The sequence below is a fragment of the Haliotis cracherodii genome, unplaced genomic scaffold, assembly GCF_022045235.1.
Source record: "Haliotis cracherodii isolate W230 unplaced genomic scaffold, xgHalCrac1.p SCAF_5, whole genome shotgun sequence".
NCBI classification, from domain to species: domain Eukaryota; kingdom Metazoa; phylum Mollusca; class Gastropoda; order Lepetellida; family Haliotidae; genus Haliotis; species Haliotis cracherodii.
The window spans coordinates 35,905,689-35,930,683 of record NW_027266308.1 but is presented as its reverse complement, the minus strand read 5'-3'; the positions used below and the strand labels follow the sequence as shown (position 1 = coordinate 35,930,683).

Here is a 24,995-nt window from a genome sequence, read left to right as displayed (position 1 = left end):
TTCAATTTCCCCCTCAAGCGGATTACAAACTCTCAGCGAAAAAGAAATGTTGTAACGCGATCATGATATTTATCATCTTCGAACAGGCAGCAGCGATGCTCCAAGACGTAATCAGACACGCTTCGAAGGCCTCGACAGTCCAACTCCCATTGAAATGGCTGTTGATGAGACTTTGTAACTTTATAAGTTGTTTTCGAAATGACCCTAAAAGGACCAACATGTGCCTTTAGTAGAATCCAGCAGACTTATATTCCCCTTGTGCCTGTCACAAGAGGGTCGCCACGCCCACTCGCGTCAAACCCTCGCCTCTTACGTTGGGCACGCATCAGCATTCAGTACTTATCTATTTCAAATGCCCTCTTATCACCTGTCAATAACGTGCAATTTCTTTGATGGTTACCAATTAAACCATTCACACTCCCTTCGTTATGACGACATGCACGTCCTAGCTCCGCTAGATGTCGCCATAGCATCACGTGACAGCACGCGGACCTCGTGCGTGATGTCATCATTCCGCTCGGAGAGACGCTGTTTCACGAACGGATGTAAATTTCTTGTCGTTGTTAATTACATCCAGACTTGTCAATTTCAGCCCGAGGTAACCCATTTCTCCCGCCTTATCAGCTGAGGTCGACAACATACCAGGTAAAACTACACGGGCTGGCTCGGAGGAATTGTTGCCACCGCAACTGAGGAATCCTGTCCATCTGCCTTCGTAGAAGTAGCTATACGTACGGAAGTTTTAATCCGTAATAAAATTTTATAGGGAAATATTTTACATTGTCAGGGAAAGGCCCCGATAAACCTCTCTGAGGTTTTTGATGTTGGAATAATTTATTATCAATCTGACAACGGGTCTCGATAAGTGAAATTTATTGAATGCAATACCATTGGACTTGTCGCATCTTTGCAAAGCAGGTCACCCCGAAGGAGTCATGTTATCATCACTGACGCACACAGACACGAGATAGAGAATTCAGGGGGACTGGTATCGTCTAGGAAATGTTCCTTGCCGGGTGAAAAGAGATACTGAATTCATTAAACAAAATAAAACTACATGTGTTGCTAATTCACTTTAGCATGCAAGGTTGATAAATAACTGTAAACAAATAAATCCCAAAGGTGGAATACGCCGCACAAACTGTTTAATGGCTTTTAGTCACTCCTTAAACTCCCATCCCTAAAAGACGTTTTGACTTAACGAAAATGTGATATATGACCCTACTTCAATGCCGGAAAACAAAATAGTTCTGTAGCCCTTATAACGCAGGTACGTGGTATGTGATATTCAATTCTCATGCTCTGGTTGTTGAAAGGGTAAGAGTCACAAAATACTGTTGAGTGACCCAAATTCGTAAGTTTTCCAAGTTGGTGCACCAAGCATGGGTTGTGAATAAGGGTGGGTACATCATAATGTTAATGTAAAATGACCGTCATATATCGGCTACGGTTTTGTATGAATACTCAAGGGAACTGTCAGGTAGGCCGAGTGGTTCTATCTTGAGGCTTGTCGGTCTCTTATCATGATTGATAATACATTTCCGATCATTCTATGCGAGACGACATTAGTCTCATGGGTCGTCATGACAAAATTGGTCGCCATCTTGATTTGACGCCATTGCGCAGACGCGATGACCTTTGAGCCTACCACTTACAAGCACCTGGATGTGTTTGTGTGTTTTGAAGAGCCCTGTGATGAATTTGCGAGGTAGTGAGAAGGAAATATAATTCAACTGTGGTTTAATGTTATTTCAAGAGCCTTTACCTCATATCATAGCACGGGTAACCAGGGCGTCGTGAGAGTGATAACAGATTGCTTCTGCCGGGGTTGGCGTGGTCTGAGACTGGTATTTGATAGCATATGAGTTGGTCATTATTTCGGGATAGTTATTATTATTATTCTGTACTAGGACACACACACACACACGTATGGAAGTGATGAAATCTACCAAACAATATCATACATTAGATGAGTGGGTAAGTAGGTCAGTGTTAGTTATACAACATATATCACAGCCTGTGTTATATACACCCGTGAAGATCCGGGGTAGTATAGGTCTTCAGCAACCCATGCTTGCCATAAAAGGTGACTATGCTTGTTGTAAGGGGCGACTAACCGGATCGGATGGTCAGATTCGTTTACTTGGTTGATGCATGTCATCGTATCCCAATTGCGTGGATCGATGCTCATAATGTCAATCACTGGATTGTCTGGTCCAGACTCGATTATTTACAGACCGCAGTCATATAGCTGGAATATTGCTGGGTGCGGCGTCAAACAACAAACAAACAGACAAACAAACAACATCCGATGGTGTGTGATCACTGAACATGATTATTCTTACGTACACCTTGGTACAGATGCAATTGTATTTATATCTTAGAGGCGTACGTGGAAGACACGTTATGCGAGGTAGCCTAGTGGTTAAGCTGTTCGCTCGTCACGTCAAAAGACCGGGTTCGAGTCCCACGTGGGTAAAAACGTGTGAAGCTCATTGTCCTGCCACCGTGATATTGCCGGAATAGTGCTAAACGCGGCGTAAAAACAACACATTTTGAACCGTGTTCGAGCAGGGTAGATTAGTGGTAAGTTGGGGTTAACGTCGAATATACCTGGGTCCATACATTGTCAAAGCGTACACCAATTGACCCGGCTATCAATGACAGCAGTATGACTCACTCGCCATGTGAAATTTCGAAATCTTCAGACATCGATATCAACAAGGTGTAGAATGTGAAACCGTTTCTATGGTAACGCTTGTACAATAAATCTCTCAGGTCTAGATATATATTAATTACCCTTCTGTCCTATAACCCGTCTACAGCAAAATTTCATTTTAATATCCTCATCTTCACCAGGGTATTGCAACCGTAGGCATGGATGGACGTTGATGCGCCTACAACCGAGAATCTTGGGTATTGTTATGTATAGCTAGATTCAATTAGTTGTTGTGAAACTTGGTTTGATATTAAGAGACATGGCCCCAGGCCTGTTTCACGCATTGATCCTAACCTTTCGTCTTTGACCAAGTTCCTTGCACCTAAACGATTAACAAGGCTGTCTGGTTCGAGATACAGCTTCCAAATGAGCGACCACGATACCCTGGGGCATATTCAATAAGACATTTGGTCCAGCAACAGATGAGAGCATTGCAGGAAAAAAGGCGGCCATATTGCTTTTCTTCCGTATAGAACACCATGATGTTATCATAACCAACTGGACAATTGGCCAAAGCGGTTCTCTCAGATTGCAGGATGGTCAGCCAATATTTCCAGCGTCGGCCTGGGGATGGAGGTGGAGACATTCTGAGACAAAGCAACATTGTCAGGCTATTCCCTCTGTCTATTGATTGTAATAGGAGGAAGAATGAACCATTGTGACTGTTCTTCCCGAAATTAAACAGCATGCCCTGACCGAGGTATCGCCATGCAACCCAATGAAACAAGTCTCCGAGCTGCTAATATGGTAAAAAGATTAGCGCTATTACAAACATTAAGACTCATGTAATGGGATGGGTTCTAAATTCCCTGGGAGAGGAAAATGGTAATGTTGGAGATAGGGGGTGATATCGGGAGATGGACACGACTTAGTGTAATGGATTTCTGCTTCCACTGTCCCCAGACGTTCAAGCAGACGGGAAGAAAGGCAAATACATTCCGGCCATCGTCAAACACACACGAACCGTGTCGCTAGATCGTCCGAAACGAATCTTGGAGAAATTTACATAATTCCGGGCCATCTCTATTAGATTAGGGTGACATATTGCACGCGTTTGTCTCGGGATACAGCGCCGGTCCAGTCAGACCCCGCCTGCATTAATGCAACCCCCTTTTATCAGAATTAAGTCGTTTGCTCGATTAGCGGGAACCATTGGCTTCCATTGACCGGTGAAAGTTTAATACAATTATAAGGTGTACGGCCGGAGTCTTGCGAGCAGTTTGAATTATCCTTCTCTCATTGCTGTGCTCCTCAACGCAAGTCTGTGCCCTACAAGACGTTATTGTCATTTCACAAACTAATTTCTCTCTGTGATGTCCCCTTTCCTTGAGGCGTCGAGCCTTTAACTCGATCAAGATGGCCGGCCATCGGCACAGGAGGACGAGCCCCCTCCCGGAGATATAACAAAGCTCGTTCAAGCCACAAAGTGAGCGGTCGGCGAAGACTGGAGCCAGCATCTTATGAACTTCGCTTCTATACTGTCTTAAGCTCTGGGCCAAACTTAAAGAGGAAATTGTGATCCCAAACTGCTCAAGTGGGAAATTTACAAATCAATTGTTGTGAGTTATGACGAAGTGTCTCATCCATTGTTTTGCGCCGATGCCACTGCCGTCCCCAGCATGTCCTACACGCTACCACCGTTTATAAATAAACAAATAAACGAATCAAACGATGTAATGATAAACATCAGCTCCGCGATCACCACAAAAAACCTTACACATGCCAATATGCGTGATCGGAAATCATGGAGATCGATAGACATATAGTTATAGACATATCTTATGATAAACCTGTATAGAAAATAAGTTTACCTTTCAACGAACGAAATGGCTCCCAGGATTGCTGAATCATAGCCATTGCTAAATATCTCTGGTCGTGTTCGGAAGTCAAGGTGACGACGGTCCTCCATTTTCATGGTCTAGCGTGACTCCCAGGTCAACGTTCGGACGAAACTCGGACCACAAAACAAAACTTAGAAACGTACATCCCGTTTGAAAGCGAGAAAACCGTATGTGAAAGCGTCTAGTACAATATGACAAGGTTATGTGTGCTCTCTCTAGCTGGCGGAAGAGCTGATACCCAAAACAAACGAAGCTCTCGCTCTGGCCAGTAAAATATGAGACTTTTATTTGAATTTCTCAGTGTTGACTTAGGAAGCCCTAGGAAAATAAAGAACGCGAAGCGGGTATATTTACCCTCGCTCTTAGGGTATTGATTATACAATAAACGTAGTGAGGAAGCAAATGCTGAGACTCGCCGTTAATACAAGCCAATTTGACATACAAGTTCAACGATGTTGGATCGCGCTTGGGTCGTGCTAAACACAGGCAACCACGTCTGGCCAGGGCGATGAACGTGTTAAAATACTGACTAGGATCCAGGATAGTTAAAACGACAATTTCGACATTAGGGTTCCATAATTGTAAGCCTGATTTGGTGCCATCCTTTAGGGAATTGACACACTGGCGGATATGTCTATATGCAAATAGAGTCGTTTGGTTCATGCCTCATAGATTTTGCAAATACAACTGAATTTGCTTAACGTTGTGATGGAGGTACAATATGGCGACCTCGTCAACGTAATAACGATAAGATCACAGTTGAACATCATTGTGTTCAATTGACAATGTATTTCAGGAGAGCGGTAACTGGTGTCTAATGAAATGCATACATAATAAATTATTTGTAGGATGTGTTCATTGCCCAGGTTATTTACTCAATTGTGTTTACTTTTTCAGGGAAACGCAACATTCCGATTATATATCATGAAGCTGATTTTAAGTCAGTTTTACTAATTAAGATTTTCTTTAAAAAAGAAAGAAATTTCTTCATAATGGTGACTGAGCAATATATTTATTATATATTCATTGAAATGCACAAATACGTATTATTTTGTAATACTAACGTCTTTAAAGGAAGGGTAACATTCTGGTCAACAGTTCCGTTTACAATGAATATGGAGAATTGTTACATACAGAATGTCACAGACAGGAAGGAATATCTGAAATACAGAATGTAAAATTCTAATAAATTACAGTAAAAACCTTGGGCTTGACATGTTTCAAATTTAGGCACATAACGGGCGTGTACATTTCAACAACAACATGTTAATAAAATCATGAGTTTCCCATCAACATTGGAATTGTCATATACTTCAGAATTAGTCCTATCGAAACCTCTCCCAGATACCGAAACTTGTTGTCAATGTGATGTATAATATTTATAATATTTATAATATATATATTACGATATTCAATAACCTGAGACGAACAGTTTCGTAATAGCCGACATATTGCTTCCTTTTGCCATTTATAGTGGCATTATTTCCCATTTACTTGGCCTCTACCCACACTGCCTTGATCACTACAAGTGGATCCGGTTGTGTCGACGTATTTGGAGGCTAAGCATTTGAAAAGGTTACGTTCGAGGTACTCTTAGGTACTTCCCAGAATAATCTTTCGTGATAGCATAATCTCCAAATGGCAGATTGTGATGCAAGCTTTGTTTTCAAATTTTTAAATTTTTTTTTTTAAATACTGGTCATAACGAAGTCAATTTCAATCCCAGTTCAGTGATATCATTATGCTGCCTGTCAACACATTTCTAAATTAATAAACTAATTCAACACCAATTGTGGTGACAAGTAATAAAAAAACCCTCGGCAATCCGCACGGTTGTTCGTCTGGATTATTGAGTTCCGGACTAATATGAATATGAGATATGAATTATCTCTTCGTTTCCAGAAAGAAACTGTTCGGAATAGTGAGATCCATATTATCCGGTGTCCGTTGTAATGGTAGAGCAGGTACAAACCCATGCATTGTACCTGGGGATCGCTGTACGTAAAACATGAAACTCGACACGTAAAACATGAAACTCGACACGTAAACCATGAAACTCGACACGTAAACCATGAAACTCGACACGTAAAACATGAAACTCGACACTTAACACCTGGTCGAGGCTAAATATATTTACATCCCTTAGCTGTAAATTCTTTCACGCGTTGTTAAAGAAAGATAACCATGATTTCAATATGGTTCCTTTTAATCTGACCGAAATTGAATAATTAAGCAATTACATGTTACATTAGCTTATGATATGTAGGACTATGGAGTCTATAATAACTGGTTTGGTGTATATATGAGTATACTGGTGGCTCAAGTAGCATATTTGTCGGACCTCTGATGCATGTATGCACAGACATGCCCTGCATCGAGTGATATATCACATATGATCTGACTGAAATGTACATGTATAATTCATTGTAGATTTGCAGTATCTCTTCTGATAATGATCCTACCACTATTCACTACTTGAAATCTATTGCGATGGTTAATGTCATCCATCGGTTTAATGCTGTATATTTTTTATACTGATTTGATGTATTTTAACCCATGTTGTGAAAATAGCTACTCGTTCATTTTATACTGAAATATTATTACCTTGAGTCTTGTGAATGACGATATTACCCATCTGTAGTCATGGCTATTAACGTATCACCAAGACAATATACTCTGTAGCTCTCAATACAAACCATCTAACTACAGCCCGTACCATTTTCGTGAAATGACTATAGTTGAACATATTAATTTAGAAATATCCAAGTATTTGTATATATAACTGGGGTAGATGGTTTTCGCCTTTGGTAAAAATAATACATAGAATCTTTAACACAAAGAGTCCCCCAGATCCAAACCTTTGATGTAGAATTACTTTTATTTATAGTAACATATAGCAATACAAGTGTATTTATTTATATATTTCATAGTCATAAAATACATATGTTGTAAACAGAAAATGCCCATAATGACCCTTACATTTATGTTAAATTTAAGGAAACAGAGTACAGGTTTATTTGATGATTTGTGTTATCAGCTTAAGAGTTAAAATCATGACAGCAAGCAAACTTTTCCATGACGTCATCCATTATACACTTTATATACATATGCAGTATCAATAACTCTCAAGAATATGACCTATAATTCATATGTTTGCAAAATATCCGAAGTACGTGTTACATTTGATAATAACTCGAATATTCGTATTCACTCCAGATTTGATAATAACAGCTCAGCATTCAGACAATGGCTAGCGACGTCAAACCTCTACTTGGTAGTGGTAAAATGCCATCAAGTACTTGTCTATGTCATCCGGGTTTTGGAGTGGTTTATAACTACCCTGTAGTTTGTGATTACCACATAACTGTGTGGCGAACACATACGCCGACGAAAGAGATATGCAACTCTGAAATACATATTGTGAACGACGGTGGGTTGTCCTGAAGACGCGAGTGACATTGCTAACACGCTGTACAAAGACTATCTCATGCATTCGTGTTTAACTGAGACGTAGATTAATTTCAAAACTCTTTTCTTTATACATTGAATACAAGTGTCACTAGAAACATTATCTTGGTATTTTTTAAGGTAATCTGTTCGTTGTTTTGAACGAAAGTTTAAAAAATACATGTTTGTTATGAATGAGGTATCCTTTGAACTGACATATTGTTTAAATGGTAAGGGTTTGTAGGGAAGTAGGGTGAAGCGATCGAAAACCGATATATATATATATATATATATATATATATATATAGAGAGAGAGAGAGAGAGAGAGAGAGAGAGAGAGAGAGAGAGGGGGGGGGGGGGGAGAGAAAGAGAGAGAGAGTACATGGTGGTAAAGCCATTATATATACCAAGTGAATATAGGTTCGAAATGTCAATAGGTTCATACTGTGATTATTCTTAGATTAGACAAAGTGAATATGTTCTTATTATGTCTATGTTTAGAATAGACAACGTGAATATGTTCATATTGTGCCTATTCTTAGATTAGACAACGAGAATATGTTCATTTTGTGTCTATGTTTAGATTATACAACGTGAATGTGCTCATTTTGCTTCTATTCTCAGACTAGACAATGTGAATATGCTCATGTTGTTTCTATTCTTAGACTAGACAACTTGAAAATGTTCTTGTGAGTCTATTCGTAGATAAGACAACGTCAATTAGCTCGTGTTGTTTCTATTCTTAAATTTGACAACGAGAATATGTTTTGTATTGTATATATTTTGTAAGATAAGACGTTATCGTGAATATGCTCCTGTTGTGTCTTGTCTTTGATTAAACAGCGTGACGATGTCCCTTGTGCGTCTATTCGAAGACTAGGCTACTTGACTATACACGGATTGTGTCCATTCATATATTAGATCACGCGTGTATAATTCTTGAACAGGATTATGTGACTATGTTCTTGTTTGCTCTTGTGGCTATTCTAAAATGCACAAATTGTATATATTCATGAATTAGATCGCAGTGAATATGTTCGCAGTGTATCTTTTACTCAGTAAGATCATGTGTATAAGTATATTCTCAGATCATGTGACCTATAAGACATATTTGCCATTGATTTGAGTATCAAATAGGGGATGTCAAATAAAATAAAAATGTTCAGATTAAATATTGGTCAGCTCTACACATAGCCATACCATACAGCTAGGCTTCATCATCTTGTTCAGCAGGTTGCACGGCCATCTTGGATCCCACACAACGTCGTCCAGTTCCATTGTCGTCAGCGACGTCTCCATCAGGTGATATGATAACAGCTCTCATAACTTTCGCCCATCCACCCCGCCACACCGACCTCCCCCACCCACGCCCCACCCCAGCGTCGTCAGGTGCACGGTCTTATCGGCGGCCGTGGCCTGTATGGCCAGGTAATCGATTCTCGGTGTGGTTTATGGGGCTAGCACGTAGCCAGCATGACTTTCCTTTATGTCTGATCTGATAGCTGTTTTGTACTCGGCGCTAATTTGTTGCAGCTTGTTCACAATATTGATGTTTAAGATGATGTTTAGAACAGGTTTTGTTGTTGCAGTGGCGCTACGACACAGGTATTGTTTGTGTTGATGGTATGATTAATGCTACCAACGATTTATGTCACCGGGATATATTGAGACGTAGTGCGTTTTGTTAAGATATAATTTTGATAATACGTACATTATTGTGAAAATTGACACTAACACATGCCCAATTAAGTAGTCTGGGCTGAAGGAATTTCCCCCAGGGAAACTATCAATTCAACAATAATGAAAAGCAAATATATTGCAAATCGTAAAGAGTATATGTATTAGTCACACAGATTGTTCGTTAAGTGTGTAAAGTCACATTATTTTTAGAAATTAGTAATGCATTGCATTTCAATGTTCTAAATAAACATTGCAAATAAGCACCTTTGACTCTTTGAGTAAAGATTGCAAAAACAAACACGGAAGCTACCTTTTCGGACAATCGTACCCTTTTCGCGAAAACCTGGTGTCATCACTGATTTTCGGTGAACCCTTCATATAATGTTTACCTCTATAATGTCTTTTACGCCCAAAGGGCTAGGCAGATAGATTATTCGCTGGCGTTACCATTTTATATATGCATATTAATATACATAAGTATATGGTATAGAGACAATTGTTTTCATTATATGCGAACACATAGTACAATGAAACCCCCTTATTTAAAGAATCTCTTATTTGGAGCAAAAAAATGTCCACATATAAAGAGATATAATATTAGAATCCCTAATTCGACAATCCGGAAACTTGTCAATATGAACGGAACGGTACTGTCTGTATGAGCGAGACACTTTAATTGTAAACTGTAAACGAAAACTTACACCCATGTTTATTTTGGTCTTCACAACGGTACAGTCTGGATTAGCAAGGTTTCATTGTAAACGTAAACATACACCCATGTTCATTTGCCCTACAAAGGTACAGTCTGGATTAACGAGGTTTTACTGTAAAAATAGAACTTACACCCATGCTAATATTTGTCTTCACAACGGTACAGTCTGGATTAACGAAGTTTCACTGTACATATAAACATACAATGTTCATTTCTTGCCCACAATGGTACAGTCTGGATTAAAGAGGTTTCACTGTCAATGAAAACTTGCAGCCATGTTCATTTATGTCTTAACAAATTAACTGCAACCAGTGCAAGAACGTTTGAGTAAACATTGTTTAAATACCATCGTCAAATTGTTGTCTGTTTGGAAAATCGAATTGAAAGACAAAGAAATCCAAAAGGTCACGTCTACATCAGTACACTTCGCAACAGGTCATTTAAAGCAAGCCCTCTCTGCGTTTGAGTCGGTATTGCACTGAAGAGATGAGACTTGGTATGTTGACATCAGAAAGGAGGACATCAAAGCTGACACCGATTTCAGATCAACCAGTCTTCACTCTTGTTGATGTTGTTGCATCTCAGGTGCACCACCATTCAGACAAGCCAGTTATGTGTATTTGTCAACGTATTATGCAGTGCATGTCGAAACTACATATACGAATAGGGGCGGTCGGGTAGCCTTGTGGTTAAAGCGTTAGCTTGTCACGCCGAAAACCCGAGTTCGACATGGGTACAATGTGTGAAGTCCATTTCTGGTGTCCCCCGCCGTGATATTGCTGGAATATTGCTAAAAGCGGCGTCAAACCATACTCACTCACATATACGAATAGTTCTAAACAGCGACATTTCGTTATTTCAGAAAACCGCCTTTGCGGATACTTGTTTGAGAATGAAAGATGTCTTTCATAAATGACTCGCCGATTATATTGTAATCTCATCATCAGTTATATTTTGTTGTTTGCCAATATTAAGAATGAAATATAATAATGCCTTTACACTCCCTAATTCCGATAATGTCATTTTGAGAATAATAGTCTTCATCCATTAAATAACGAGATCTTCCAAATGTAGGTCACGGCCCTCTGTAGGAATCAACAACGTCACTATTCGGTGAAGAGACCTGACCAAAATGAACACTGTAAGTGTCAGGACCATCTACTTGTGTGTCCGCCCATGCAACATTAAATCATTTACAATCAATATTTGTCTCTGAAAGGAAAATATTTCCCTTATTGAAACAACTCTCCTGAGCTTTGGAGCACTCTCACCTCATGTTGGTCGCCATGTTAACACCAACACGTAGATCACGTGAGAAGCAGACGAGATACGCCTTAATTATCGTCTGCTTTTTCCCGCGCGTTTTAAGCATCTTCTGGCGGATATGCAATGGCGCTTGAAGCAAGGTACGAGCATGCATAGAAGAATAGAACCTCACCATGGATATTGTGACTCAAAAGTTTTACCTCATCTGAATCAAGACGTGAAGAGGATGTGATATTATGGGTCGCCATTGTGCAAGGCGACACTTCATCGAAACACCCCGCCGGCTTCTCCTGGGTCTGAAGGATCTCGAACGTGGCTGGGATTTGCAATATTAGATTGGGGAAGGGCTTTTAACCCTCTCCTTATTCTCACTGCTTACTCATAAGTATCTTTGACCATACCCCAGACTGAATTTAAATTTAAATCAAAATGTAGACTGGTGGCGACGTCTTTCCCAACGAGTCTGGGATCTTCTGTCCCTCCTGTGCGTCAAAAAGATCTGGGTCAACGCATTCCTTGGGAAACTTGACTGATGGGCAGAGATTATGCGTCGTCCTCGAAAATTTGTTTGTGGTTAAAGTAAAATAAGGGATTACAGCAACGTCGGAGGCGTTTCCACAGCAACAGCATCTGTGTTGCCGAGTCCGGTATCGCCAAGTGACGGCCAAGACGGCCTTGACGTTAATTTTGTTTGTTTTCCGTTTCATAAGTTCTCGTGAATTATCATCGGGTAGGGTACAGCTAGAATAAGTCACAATTGTTGCATCAAATATATCAGAGAACATTTATATAAATATAAATATTTTCTGGATATATTAGCTTTGAAATCATGAAGTGACATATCTTAAGAATAATCTGAAACTTCAAATCAGCCTTAGAAATTCGGAGTATTTAAGACCAATCCAGAGGAATAATGTAAACCTTATTTAGTCCTTAGAGTTTGTAGCTCGTCCTGCTTGAATAAGACACAAATGTTTACAATGTTTAGATATCTGTCAGTTTTATTTAGTTTTAATTTGTAGCAGAATTGAAGCTCAGATAATTGATTCAGATTCAAATGCGACTAGCCAATGGGAACTACCATCATTGGAGTTTTATTTGTCCTTAGCACAATTTAGTTGTTTCGGTCAAGCGGATTAGCGTGAATTTCGAAAGCTGTCAGAGCAACTTATTCTCTTAACGTCCCTTTCGAAGGAGTTATTGGAAGACGAAATTTGGGATATTCAGTGTTTCGTTACACCGAAACCCCGCTGTTGTACCACAGAGCGTACATTTCATGTTGTATCTACGCATATGTCGTACACACGAGATGCACTTGATGATGTCCTTGTCTAGGTTTAGAACTCGGTCTAGGATCATAAATATTTTGTGTTGCAATAATGCGGGATGTCCTCGGACATGGAGGACGTCAGTCCCTGCGCTGTACGTTGGGGTAGTACTGGTCGTAAATAAGAACCAGTCCAGCTTATCAACTCTTGTCCGGGCATTGACTGGGGGTGCAAATGAACGAGAATTTACAAGTCATTTGATCCGTGTTATAACGGGGATAGGGGTACGGCGATAAGTGGGTGATATACAGCGGATAACGCAAGAGGGGCTTCAAAATGGGCGCCTTTATCTTAAATCTGACCCAAGGTGAAGGACGCCCACACAAGCCTCCGATCGTGTTCTCTAGACCCTGTCCGTTTATATCATAGGTGAGGTAGAAGGGTAGGGCAATGGGATAGGAAGTTGGAACGGCTGGTGTGGGGGCGTATAGGAAGCGATGGAGTTAGGGGTCGGGGTTGGGGCAGGGTGGGGGTAGCGGTAGAAGTGGGGGTAGAAGTAGTGACAGAGGTTGTGGTAGGGGTGGAGATAACGGTAAAAGTAGAGATAAACATAGTGATAATAGTTGCGGTAGGGGTCGAATTATAGGGTAGAGGTAGTGATGGTAATACGGGTAGGGTAGATGTAGGGGTAATGGTAGCTGTAGAGATAGTGGCACAGGTTGTTGGAGAGGTAGGGGTGGTTATCACTTCATTACTATCAGCGAAATTAATGATGATGATGATGATGATGATGATGATGATGGTGGTGGTGATGATGATGATGATGATAATGTTGATGATGATGATGATGATCATCATCATCATAGCAGTAGCAATAGTTGCCCATCATCATTTACTATCATAATAACCAGGAACTGTTGATGTTAACGCGGCATCACTAGTACAATCACCATCCTTAATGGCGGTACACTGTGGTATTTACTGACATGATTCAGAAGCAGTCAGTACTTTAATCCTTCAGTAATTAATTGAACAAAATCGTTAACTAGCGTTGTTCATCAAATGTTAATGCCTATGCATCAATGGTTTCAAGTTTTAAATAGTCTATAAGAATGGTAATACCATCCACAATGTCTGTTTCACTGTCACAAACATCAGAAGATCTATACGTGTAATTTACAAGCAAAATAAGAAAGTTATAAATGTAATTATAAGTATTATAATTACTTATATATATTAAAGATGTATCATTCGTTCATAACGTCACAGTTCTACGAAATCTTTGAAAACCAAAGATGCGTACAAAAGATAATTGAACCTTACTAATTGAGGGATTCTATTTCCATATATTTTTTAATGGTTATTGCGTAAAATACGTGACGTCTGTAAACGAGACAAAAAAGGTAAAGATGAAGACTGATTCAAAATTACTGTATACTATATATGTTTTGCGGGGTGGGTGGGATTGGGAGGGAGGGGGTAGCAGACCAAATTAATTAAAGATACTATTAATTTCGTTCACTCCACGTATGAAAAGATTTACGAATACCTTATAAAAATATAAAAGGCATTCGCGTATATAAAAAAGGCCCAATTCAATTAACCATCTTCATCCATTGGCATGATGAAAATAGGAATCACCGTATCTATGGTTTATGTAAGTGGGTATTGTTATCAGCTTTCGTACTGAAGGATGAACTGCGCGAGGTGTGCACGCGATGTGACTTCGTGTAGTCTATCATAGATTTGACAGATTGGTTCAATGCCAGACTCAAATCCAGGCAGGCCATGAGGGAAATGTTAACGGACTAAGAACAGAATGCAAATGGCAGCAACGGTGGGTGACAGATTGGGGTGGCGACAAATGCACGTGCAAAACATGTAGCATGACGCTCAAGTGCTAACCGATGGACAGCTAACTAGCAACGAGTAAACGTCAGCACGTGCAGCAAACCCCAACCGCTGTCACCGCCATGTGACGTGTTCCCCGACGCTCATGAAATTGTGTGGTTGACGTCACACCTCAATGTTTTTACACGCAGGCGGACAGTACTTGTCCAATGGACGGGTAAACCAGCGAACAAAACACAGACATTTTTCATCCTCGAATAAACAGACCACGTATTGACATAATAGGTCCCCAACCTTTACGCTACGATGACAAGCCAACACAAAGGTGCAAACCAAGTTCAATCCAAATTGGACATTATTGCTCGCTGTTATACTGAAAATGACCATAGCTTTGACGATCAGTTCGTATGCTATTGCGAATGGAGCCACGCATTTGTTTACCTTATTGATAATACACGTGTTTGTGTTTTCCGTTAGTCTCCGGCTTACCTGTCCATTGTCTAGGTTTCTGGTGTAGGTTTAGCTTGTGTACATACAATTAACGGAGGCAGTCGTAATGGCGAACTACAATACTCACTATCAGAAGGTAATAATGGCGTTCAGGTGCTAGATTCGGCCTGACCGTTTTGTAAGAATGGTTATAGATCTCTCAAATTGGCCACTGTTTGTGGTTTCACATAAGTGACTCAAACTTGACACACCTCTGTTGTCCACACCACCCATAGCACAGGACAAACTCGATTACGATATTATGTTATTTCTGTATGTTCTTACACATTTTATGATATTTGCATCGTTCTTGTTTGTTTGTCATAAAGCACAGTTGAGGTTTTATCGTTTGTAACTTTGTGTTAATTTATTTTATCAAATACATTTTATGAAATTACTGTTATTGAGTGGAAAAAAATAATATCGTAAAATATAAAGCCTATACCTTTCATAGAATAGAACTGATAAACCGCCAAATAAGTTTGAACCAATTCATTATTACTTAAGTACTTTACAATCAAGCCGAATAACGGTACACAAACTCTCCTTGTCAGTTTTGTTCCAAACGAAGCCCAAGTCACGTATCTCGCGAAATACTATTATCTGAACATAGTGCTTTCCTCTAAACAAATTACCTAAAATGAGAACGACTGAAAACCTAATGAAAAGTATTTAAGCCATTAATACATCGCACTAACCGAACCTAAAGCAACCAGGCCGAACGCCAACATTTAAACGCACTGACGTAACATGATATATTGAATTGAATATGGCTTCGTGTTCCATGCTTTGCCAGTGAACAGCTGGTGAATAGGGACCTGTATACGATTGTGTACACCCAACTAAGTAATACTCATGATTATAGTATTTTTTATAGTGATAATTTAACCATTAGCAATGAATTAGAATCGATAAGCATACATGACACATCTGAATCGAAATGGCAAACACATGTTTTATAATTGGTTTAAATAAAGAACATTACCCATAATGCATTGCGGGCTGCGAAGATGGAGGAAGTTGATATCGGGTTACTGGGTAGAGCCGGAGCGGGTGGTTAATGTCGGAGAGGGGTTTTGGATCCGTAGCTAAGCTACAGGTCCAAGGGCGTGGAATTTGAATTGATAAACAGGCTTGTGTCACCTCGAGATTCAGAAGTGTGGCATACGGAACATTTGGGTAAACAGTGATAATTGGGTAAATTTGCATTTTATAATTTCCTTACAACGAGCTCGGAAATAAGTGTCGTGTTTATGAATAATTTAACTGACATGTTCTGATACTGTTCATACAGATGACATATTCCTTTCTTATAATTTATTAAAAAATGTACATGAATTCTGTAGGTATTTGGAGATAGAAGCATGTTGATGGTGTTATAGTTATCATTTTACTTATTTTAGCAATGAAATAAAACGACTTCTTATAGTGATGTCGCTTTAGAAAGATTAATTCATCCAACACGTAACTTTGTTGCTTTGAAAATATTTATCATTATTTTTGAAAATTTATTTGGTTGCTTTGAAAGTATTTACAATCAGTTATTAAATCATGAACATCTAAAATAAACGCGTTTCTTCTCCATCTTAACATTAAATTGGCTTAACCATAAACGAATTTAATTTCGATTTAATTAAATCCCAGATAGGCCGATACAAAAGCCAAATTCAGTTCATAATTAACTAAAACAAGACAAGCGCTGTTCAACGAATCGCAAAACCCGCAATAGCAAATCTCGCCAAACGTTCACAAACCCATTCGTCATGTTCCCCTCTCGCATACCGCCCGTGTTCTAGCGACTCCAATTTGTACAATCAACGTGTCCTGGTAGAAAATCCTCCAAACCCCGCCTTCATCCTACAACATTAATGGCGATCCAGGGTCGGAATAATCATTACTTGGAGGTTTCAACCGATGCCCAACTCTCAACAACTATCAATAAATGTCTGAGGCCCAATCTTACGCCCATCTCAGAGCTCGTAGAGACACCGATAAATAATATCCTCCGACGTTTATTTGGTTCCAGTGGAAATCTGTAAATGTCTCTGTGAAATCCGAAGCGTTGTTTCAACGTTTCTAATGACGTCAATCAGTATGATCTATGATTCGAACATTTAAATATTTCGATAGAAATAAAAAAATCTGAAACAATTTAAAAATATGCAGTGTTATCAAAATTATGCAATAGAACGAAATGTAAATGAAACAAATGCTTACGACATTCTACGCATTAAAAAAATATATTATTGACTTAATCTATTTTTCAGTTTGAAATTATATCATGCAATAGTTAAATTGGAAATTGGTATTGACATATTACTTTGACCTCCGAGGATAGCTTTACGTATGGTTACCGACCTGTTTGTTTATAGTACACAAATACCCCGTTCGAAAAGGTTAACAAAGTAGCTATTTCAAACTGTACTTAACACATCAAAATATTTGCTTTCAACTATCAATATTGTTGGCACTAACCTTAGGGCACCCGACCTTGATATCGTCAACTCAGATTTCAACCTGGTTATCAGTATACAATCATAATGAAGAATAGTTCCTTTACAACGCAAAATTATCTCATTCCTAATGCAACGAAATAAACATTGTATACAATTTGGCAAATTCATGTTTGGTGTTAGTTACAATAATAAGAAGAAAAATGTCTGAATTAAATTGTTATAGTTTATTGCGATTTCTTTAAACGCATTTTTAAAAATATTTTTATTTAAGCGGTAGGCATTTGATAGTGATAGCAGGTATTAAAAATATTGTTTTCAAGTGGGTATACCACAGAATGAAATGAAACAATTTAAAAAAGAAGTTTTTTAAAATTAGAAAGTTTAATTTCATGGGTTTTCAAGGGCTAGATACTGAAACATAAAACGACGTATAACGCGGTGACGTCGTGAGACTTTCGAACCAATCCAACTTTAAACCCAACCACGAGATGCGTGCGTACCAACGTCATATCCGTTCTTGTTAAGTTTGACCTTAAATAATGTACCCTCTAAACTCGGCCTTATCAGGGTGGGTGGGTGGGGGGTCACGTTCCAAACAGTTGATTTATAATATTCGAGATTGGATATTTCAAATTTGACTTTCCCGAATAGAGGGCCCTTCATACCTCTGCAGATGAAAGGCAGTTCTGCGTCAGGTCGAGGGGTATATGAGAGGGAGGGGACTGGGGTGGGGGTGTACAGAAGTAGAATTCCCTGTACTCTTCACTCTTCTCACGATGATACACATCCTATCATGAAGGAGGTGCCATTAAATTTGACTTCGGTCAAAATGCTTGACTCCCTTTATTATAACATTACATAAATGCGTTATTCGGACGTTGTATGTGAGTTTCTGCTCTACCCCCTGTGGTTTGAAGGGACCGTGAAATCGCCTTAGTTCCTGAACATGCATATTTCTGAAGTTAATTTTTTCTTGATGCTCGACAATTCCATGAGAAAAATCTTACACCCCTGTTTCGATATAACTAAATTCCTGTAAAACGTTCCGAATCGTTCTATCATATTTACATTGATCATTTGCCTTAAAGTATAACATTTAAAAACAATCTTAGAAAATATATATATACATGTATTCTACAGATACAATGCCTCTCGCTTACAAGAATATATTTGCTATGGTTAATTTCAACTAGAATTTGAGTATAGGGTTTAGTGCTATTGATGAACTCCTAAACTGATGTTGTTGTCACAATTCCACGATCTTTAAGAATTGAACTCCCCAACAAATAATACAGATAATTATTTTGCCGTTTTTTATACTAAAAAAACCGTACGTTTGCGTACAATATTATTTGTCTCCTATTGATTAAATATTTGCATAATGATGAAGCATGCAATGGTGTTTTATTTTTATCAATATTAAATTACTTAATTTGAATAAAAGAATTCATTATTGTACGACTTTTTTCAACGTGTACGTTCCATTTTTATGAAATCGTTTATCTGTTTGAGTCAGAATTCGTGTCCCGTAAAAAATGTTTTTTTTTCAAAATGTTCATCATTGGTCAGGGCTGCCATAACTTCATGGCAAATTTCCTCAATTGTGAATTAAATACAGGGTCAAAACAGTTGAGATATAATTCATAATGTGCACAGTTTGCAAGACATTTAATTGGTTTGCAATACAAAAGACGTTTGGTTGTCCAATCAGAAGTAAAAAATACGAGAGACTTCCATTTCCTAATACCACCTCCCCCCCACCCTCCCCAAAACCTGGCATTGCGCGATATGAAAATTACTCCAACGCACGTAGAATGTCTTGCTAAAAGAGAAAAAAACTTTAAGTGGATTCCCAGCATTTTCTGTATGCCTAGCCGTCGATTACTAGTAAAAGAATGGCGGCTGAACGAATCCAAAATATCCCCCATTTGATTCACATCTTCGTACATTGATTAAAAACTGCAGTCCGTTTCCTTTTTCCATTCTTTCTTGCTTTCAAACTCTAAGCGCTGTGTCCCGCAATCTTTCGGAGCAATATAAAAGGGTGCTCGCGGCCCTCGAAGGTTATAAGGACCCTAGTTGGGCTTCTGCCCCTAGGCACCAAGGGTTCAATGCTGCGCTCATTTCCGCGGCCAAGAGGAAATTGAGTCGAAGGCAAAAACATATTATTTATCAAGATTAAATAGATTCAGACGAGCAAAGGCATGAGAGACCCCCTTTTTCCCCATTTCGGACATGATGCGATCTCAATTTTTGATGAAAAAAGAAAACGGTTCAGATTAACAGAGGGCGGACAAAAACTCAAATCTTTCAATCAAAAATACTATTTTCCCGGTGAAGATTGCTATAATTTTTTAAACTGTAATTTTCGCCAGTGTAACTTTGAAAAAACATATGGCCGTGTTGGTTATTGCTCACCCATAAACACTAGGCTGAGAGGAGACACATGATTAAAAGGTTAAATAAATTACTCTTAATTTAACAAATGAAATAAATTAGTGTGAAATATAACAAATTATTGCCCAAAACAGAGGCCTATCCCCTAATTCCTATAATGACTGGCATGAAAGGGCGTCATCTTTTGATAAGCTGTGTTTCTTTCAAACGCCTTTGTTATTCTACACGGAAAACCGAGAGCCCTTTTTAGTTGTTGGTTTTTCGACAAACCCGAGAAACTGATAATTCTTACGCCTCAGTGATTTGCCAAATCGCAACCACATGAAATCGTCGAACCCATACAAAGACACAATGACAGAGCGCTAACTATTTTCCGCCCGAGTGAATTCGACAAGATATGGTGTGAAAAGGCGGGGGGAGTCGACGGGCCGCGCGTGGCGACCGGGCCCTAAAGAGTACCTCTCCCCCTGGGGATCGCACCCCTGAAGAGGGGGTAATTTTGTGGGGGTTGAGAAGAAACGAGCAAAGTTTTCCATACACTCTAGAGATCACTTAAATTATAAGGCGTGTTGGAACTACCCCGCTATCAGTTTTAGGAGAACATTATTAATTCTTAATAACGTGAAAATTAAGTTTCCTGTCTAGTAGAAAGCGTTTCTTAAGTGACAGAAAAATATTGAGCCTGAACTACAATTGGGGACATCATCATTGATGAAGGTTGCATTTAGATGTGGAAAAAATAGCCAGTACTTTAGAATCGAATTGAATACGTATTTGAATATTGCAATTTCCCAATTTTGTTTTCAGAGAATGTTATTATTATAAAAATGACACTTAACAGCAACACGAAGCCAATTCTAAGATATTAAAGTACTTTAGGCTTTAACCATTATATCAATTTTAATTTTAATTGAGAGAGCGGTTGAGCTATGATTTGTTAAAACATAACGTTTGGCTCTGCTCAAGTATGGTGCATTTTGTATTGGAACTTTATGGCTTTTAAAAATAACTCAAAACTAATGAAAAACTATTCCAAAGATATAACTGCTACATTTGCTACTTACAGCATAAAATAACCTTATACAATAGTTTACTTCGGAAAAATGTTATACCTCTTGAATCACTTAAGCGTTTCTTAATGGGCAACTTAAAAACATTTTGTATCAGGCTCGTCGAATACTCTGAACTATATTAGTAAATGCTATAAATGAATACATTTTTACCTGAATAAATGGAAATGTCTACTCTTAAGTCATAAAAGAAACTACTCAATATTCATTAATAGTATTACAATAGAGCACAGTATTACCAAGGCAAGTCTAAAACTTCAAACTGAAATACACTCCTGTCCATTTCATTTCGCTAATCAGCCTTAAGTTGCACGCTTTGATACATAACAAAAGATAGTGATATGGACAAACGGTCTAATCAGTGAGGTGACACCTGTGAAATGGAGGTGTCGATTGTTCCGCAAACCTTGATCAATGTGACAAATATGTTGCTAGAAAGGATAAAAGCGGTTGGGAAATCCGGGAAACTTTCAGCCGATCACTGCTGAAATCAATGTTAATTTCACTCATTTGTTAATTGTTGTTACATCACTCGTGTGAGTAACACGTTCAAATCCAAATACAGGTAGCATCCCAGTTGCAGAATTAGAATAAACGCATGAAATATTTTCTAAAATAGTGACATTTCCCTTCATTTAACCATCCTTTTTCCAAGACATTCCCGTCCGTTTGCTGTTGATTTTTGAAAGCCGGCTTAAAATTTTAAACTTTATATCGGCGTTGTCCGGATTTCGTTGTTGCTTCCTGATTCTCCCCGTCGCTTTTATCCTTCAGCAAAACTAAAATGTCTGCGTTCACAAAACAAAACGTGTAATATATATTGTGTAGGAATAACAGTGGAAGTGGTGAGGAAAGTATCTGGTGCGCTGAAACTGCCCCGCGACTGCAGTGTTCGCCATTATTAATCACATCCTATCATGACGATCTTAGATATGAGCCTGAAAACTCAACTCTGCTTAGCAACCGAGTATCACGGGGTAGATACTAAATCAGACACGCAGAATGCCTGCCAGAATTTTAGAACCAGATTTGAACAAGGATCCTAGGTTGTGCGTATGAGATCACCGATTCAAAGCAACAATACCACTTTACAAACCACCACCATATATTGGTTAAATAACGAAAAGCCGAATTACGTTTCATAGAGTTTAATATTTTTTCTAAAACAGAACATTTTGTGGAAAACCTCTGAGACATACAGATCTGAAAACTGTACAAGGTTTAACAATATCGAATTACAACATTGACATGAGAATGACTTAAATATGCTACATAAAATACCATCAGTGTTTAAGTTAGAACATTGTAATAGTTCAGACCGTAATCTCCTTAGTGGTGTTCAATTTTCTCGACATACTGTCTGAGAAAAAATGCATTTTGTACAAAAACATTGATAATGTTGTGATTGTCAATTACAAGAAATCATTCCTCTCATTTTTGAAAGAAAAATATAATATATCTTTCAAACTCATTTCTACCGATAAGTGGCTTTAAATAAATTAAACAAAAATATTTACCTATTTTACAAGTGGTTTATATATAAAAAACAAAACTGGGAGTTACCTTGTCTAGGTTGTGACTACAGCGATATAACTGCTTATTGTCCACGATAGCCACAATTCGCCGAGCAGCACTCGAATTGTGGGTATTTGACTACCCTGACACCCATCGCCTATACAAACGAAACCCGTCTTGCCGTCAATGCGACACAATGTCTGTGCACAAACAGTGCATGCAAATTAAAAATGCGTCTTTTCTTAAAATAGAAAAGTTGTTCGTCTTTTATCAACTGAGTTCTTTTTGCAAGCCGACCGGCGCACAGTATCGCCTTCAGCAAGGTAGGGACTGTCCGCTCTTTGGTTAAACAGCTTTTCCACTCAATACGTGTGTGTCAAATAAAAATGTAAAAAAACGTTCGTGAACAAAACTTAAACTGAATTTGAATTTCACAAACTTGCTGTGGAGTGTGGTACGTATTTGTAGTAGCTACCATCTGGGTTGGACATTGGCGGCGAACTGTCTTTTGGCATAGTCAGAGGTGACATTTGGGTGTACGCGCCGTATCCCTGCATATTCTCATACATTTTCAGATCCAGTTTGCTCATGGTGCTCTCGGACATAAGATTGTTGATGGAAAAAGGATGATTAAATGACGGGTGGTGGGCAGGGTTCAACTGACCTGGACCCAAGGATAATCCCTGAGAATGGTTCCGAACGTCGTGTTGAAGTGATTGCACGTTAGATAGTTCTGTAGTACACGTGGTTAGTGACGGCTGATGTTGTTGATGTTGTGGTTGGTGCTGTGGCTGCTGTTGATGATGTTGTGGTGGTGGTTGTTGCTGCTGCTGCTGCTGACTAGGGTTGTGCCCGTGCATTTGCGTGTGCGACAAATCGGGAGGGGTACCGTGTCCCGTTTCCATCTTGGGTTGAACGAGTGGCTCCACTGAATGGGGTGGGGTATTAGGCGCGGACATTCCCGACCCGTTGTCTGTAGATGTTGGGGTAGAGTCCGGGTTTTGAGCATTTTGACCATTCTGGGGCGTACCGCTTAGCTCCGGGGAGCGAGTCACGCTCCGCATTGATTCTTTCTTCGGACACTTGAAGCGCTTTTGGCGCCTGAGGTAGCAACCGTTTTCGAACATATTACCTGAGTCAGGGTGTAGAGTCCAATAGCTTCCTTTACCCGGTCGGTCGGGAGTGCGCGGAACTTTAACAAAACAATCATTGAACGATAGACTGTGCCTTATTGAGTTCTGCCACCGTTGTTGATTCTGACGGTAAAACGGGAATAAATCCATTATGAACTGATAGATTTCACTTAAGGTGCACATTTTGCTGGGAGCCTGCTGGATCGCCATAGTGATAAGCGATATGTAGGAATATGGTGGTTTGGCGTGTGTGTAGCTCCGCCGGTAGGTCTTATCCCGCGCTCGATTTAGGGCTTGTGCTCTGTCCATAGGCATCAAATTAGGGTCCATGGGGGACCTACTCATCCCATTCATCTGTGACATAGATCCCATGGTCATCCCGTTCATGGCCGACACGCTTCCCATAGTGTTCATATTGTTCATAGCGCTCATAGGGCTGTGCATCCCCATAGCGCTCATCCCCATCGAGCCCATGGAGGGTGTCATCCCTCCCATAGTCCCCATGCTGGTCATCCCTTGGGGAGCGTAACTCATGTTGGACATGGATCCCATGGATCCCATGGATCCCATCGTGGACCCCATGCTGTTGATGCTCGGCATGGTTGTCATGGCGTAGTTGCCGGTGCTGGCGGGGTCGTATGGCGACTTGGCCGACAGCATACCCGGAGAATACGAATCCATAGCGTTATGTCCGAAATGACTGTTCACAAGAAAAAAACCACTCCGTTCTCGCTGACTGACCGCTATCTTCAGCAGTCATTCACCAGGCTACGCTGATATTCGTTCAGTGACAATAGTAAGCACTTCACGGCGAAGCAATCGTAAAAATATAGAAAATCAGCCTCGCACCAGGGTAAATATACCTCGAGTCCTTCACCGGAGGGGCGGAGCTATTTCCGACGCGACTGGCCAATCAGAGCGCGGGATGACACCCCGCCCCGCCTGCCTGTCACATGTCTGTTTCAACAAAAAGTATCAGCACTTCTATCGACTGTCGATCAAGCAATTTGGCAAACAAGCCACTTTAAACGAGAACGACTTCAAAACATCATTATTTCTACATCGACAGGAGCGGTTTGGCCTGGCTTGGTGATACGCCATCGGTTTTCAGAGGCGGGCTTTGCCAGCAAACATCGGATTTCCAGACCAGG

The 24,995-nt window shown here is 39.6% G+C and overlaps 1 protein-coding gene across 2 annotated transcripts in view; it reads right to left on the bottom strand.

Annotated features, from left to right (window-relative positions):
• The window catches only part of LOC139443431 (forkhead box protein A2-like), a 49,606-nt gene extending 24,924 nt beyond the window's left edge, over positions 1 to 24,682 (bottom strand). The window contains exon 1 of one of the 2 annotated variants that reach the window (XM_071224422.1): positions 23,376 to 24,682. In XM_071224422.1, coding sequence (XP_071080523.1) covers positions 23,376 to 24,525 — 1,150 coding nt within the window. In that variant the 5' untranslated portion in view covers positions 24,526 to 24,682. Of the gene's footprint in view, positions 1 to 22,338 lie in introns of those variants that run through there. The other variant, XM_071224421.1, reaches the window with a different exon arrangement.
• Between the last annotated feature and the right edge of the window lie 313 nt (positions 24,683 to 24,995).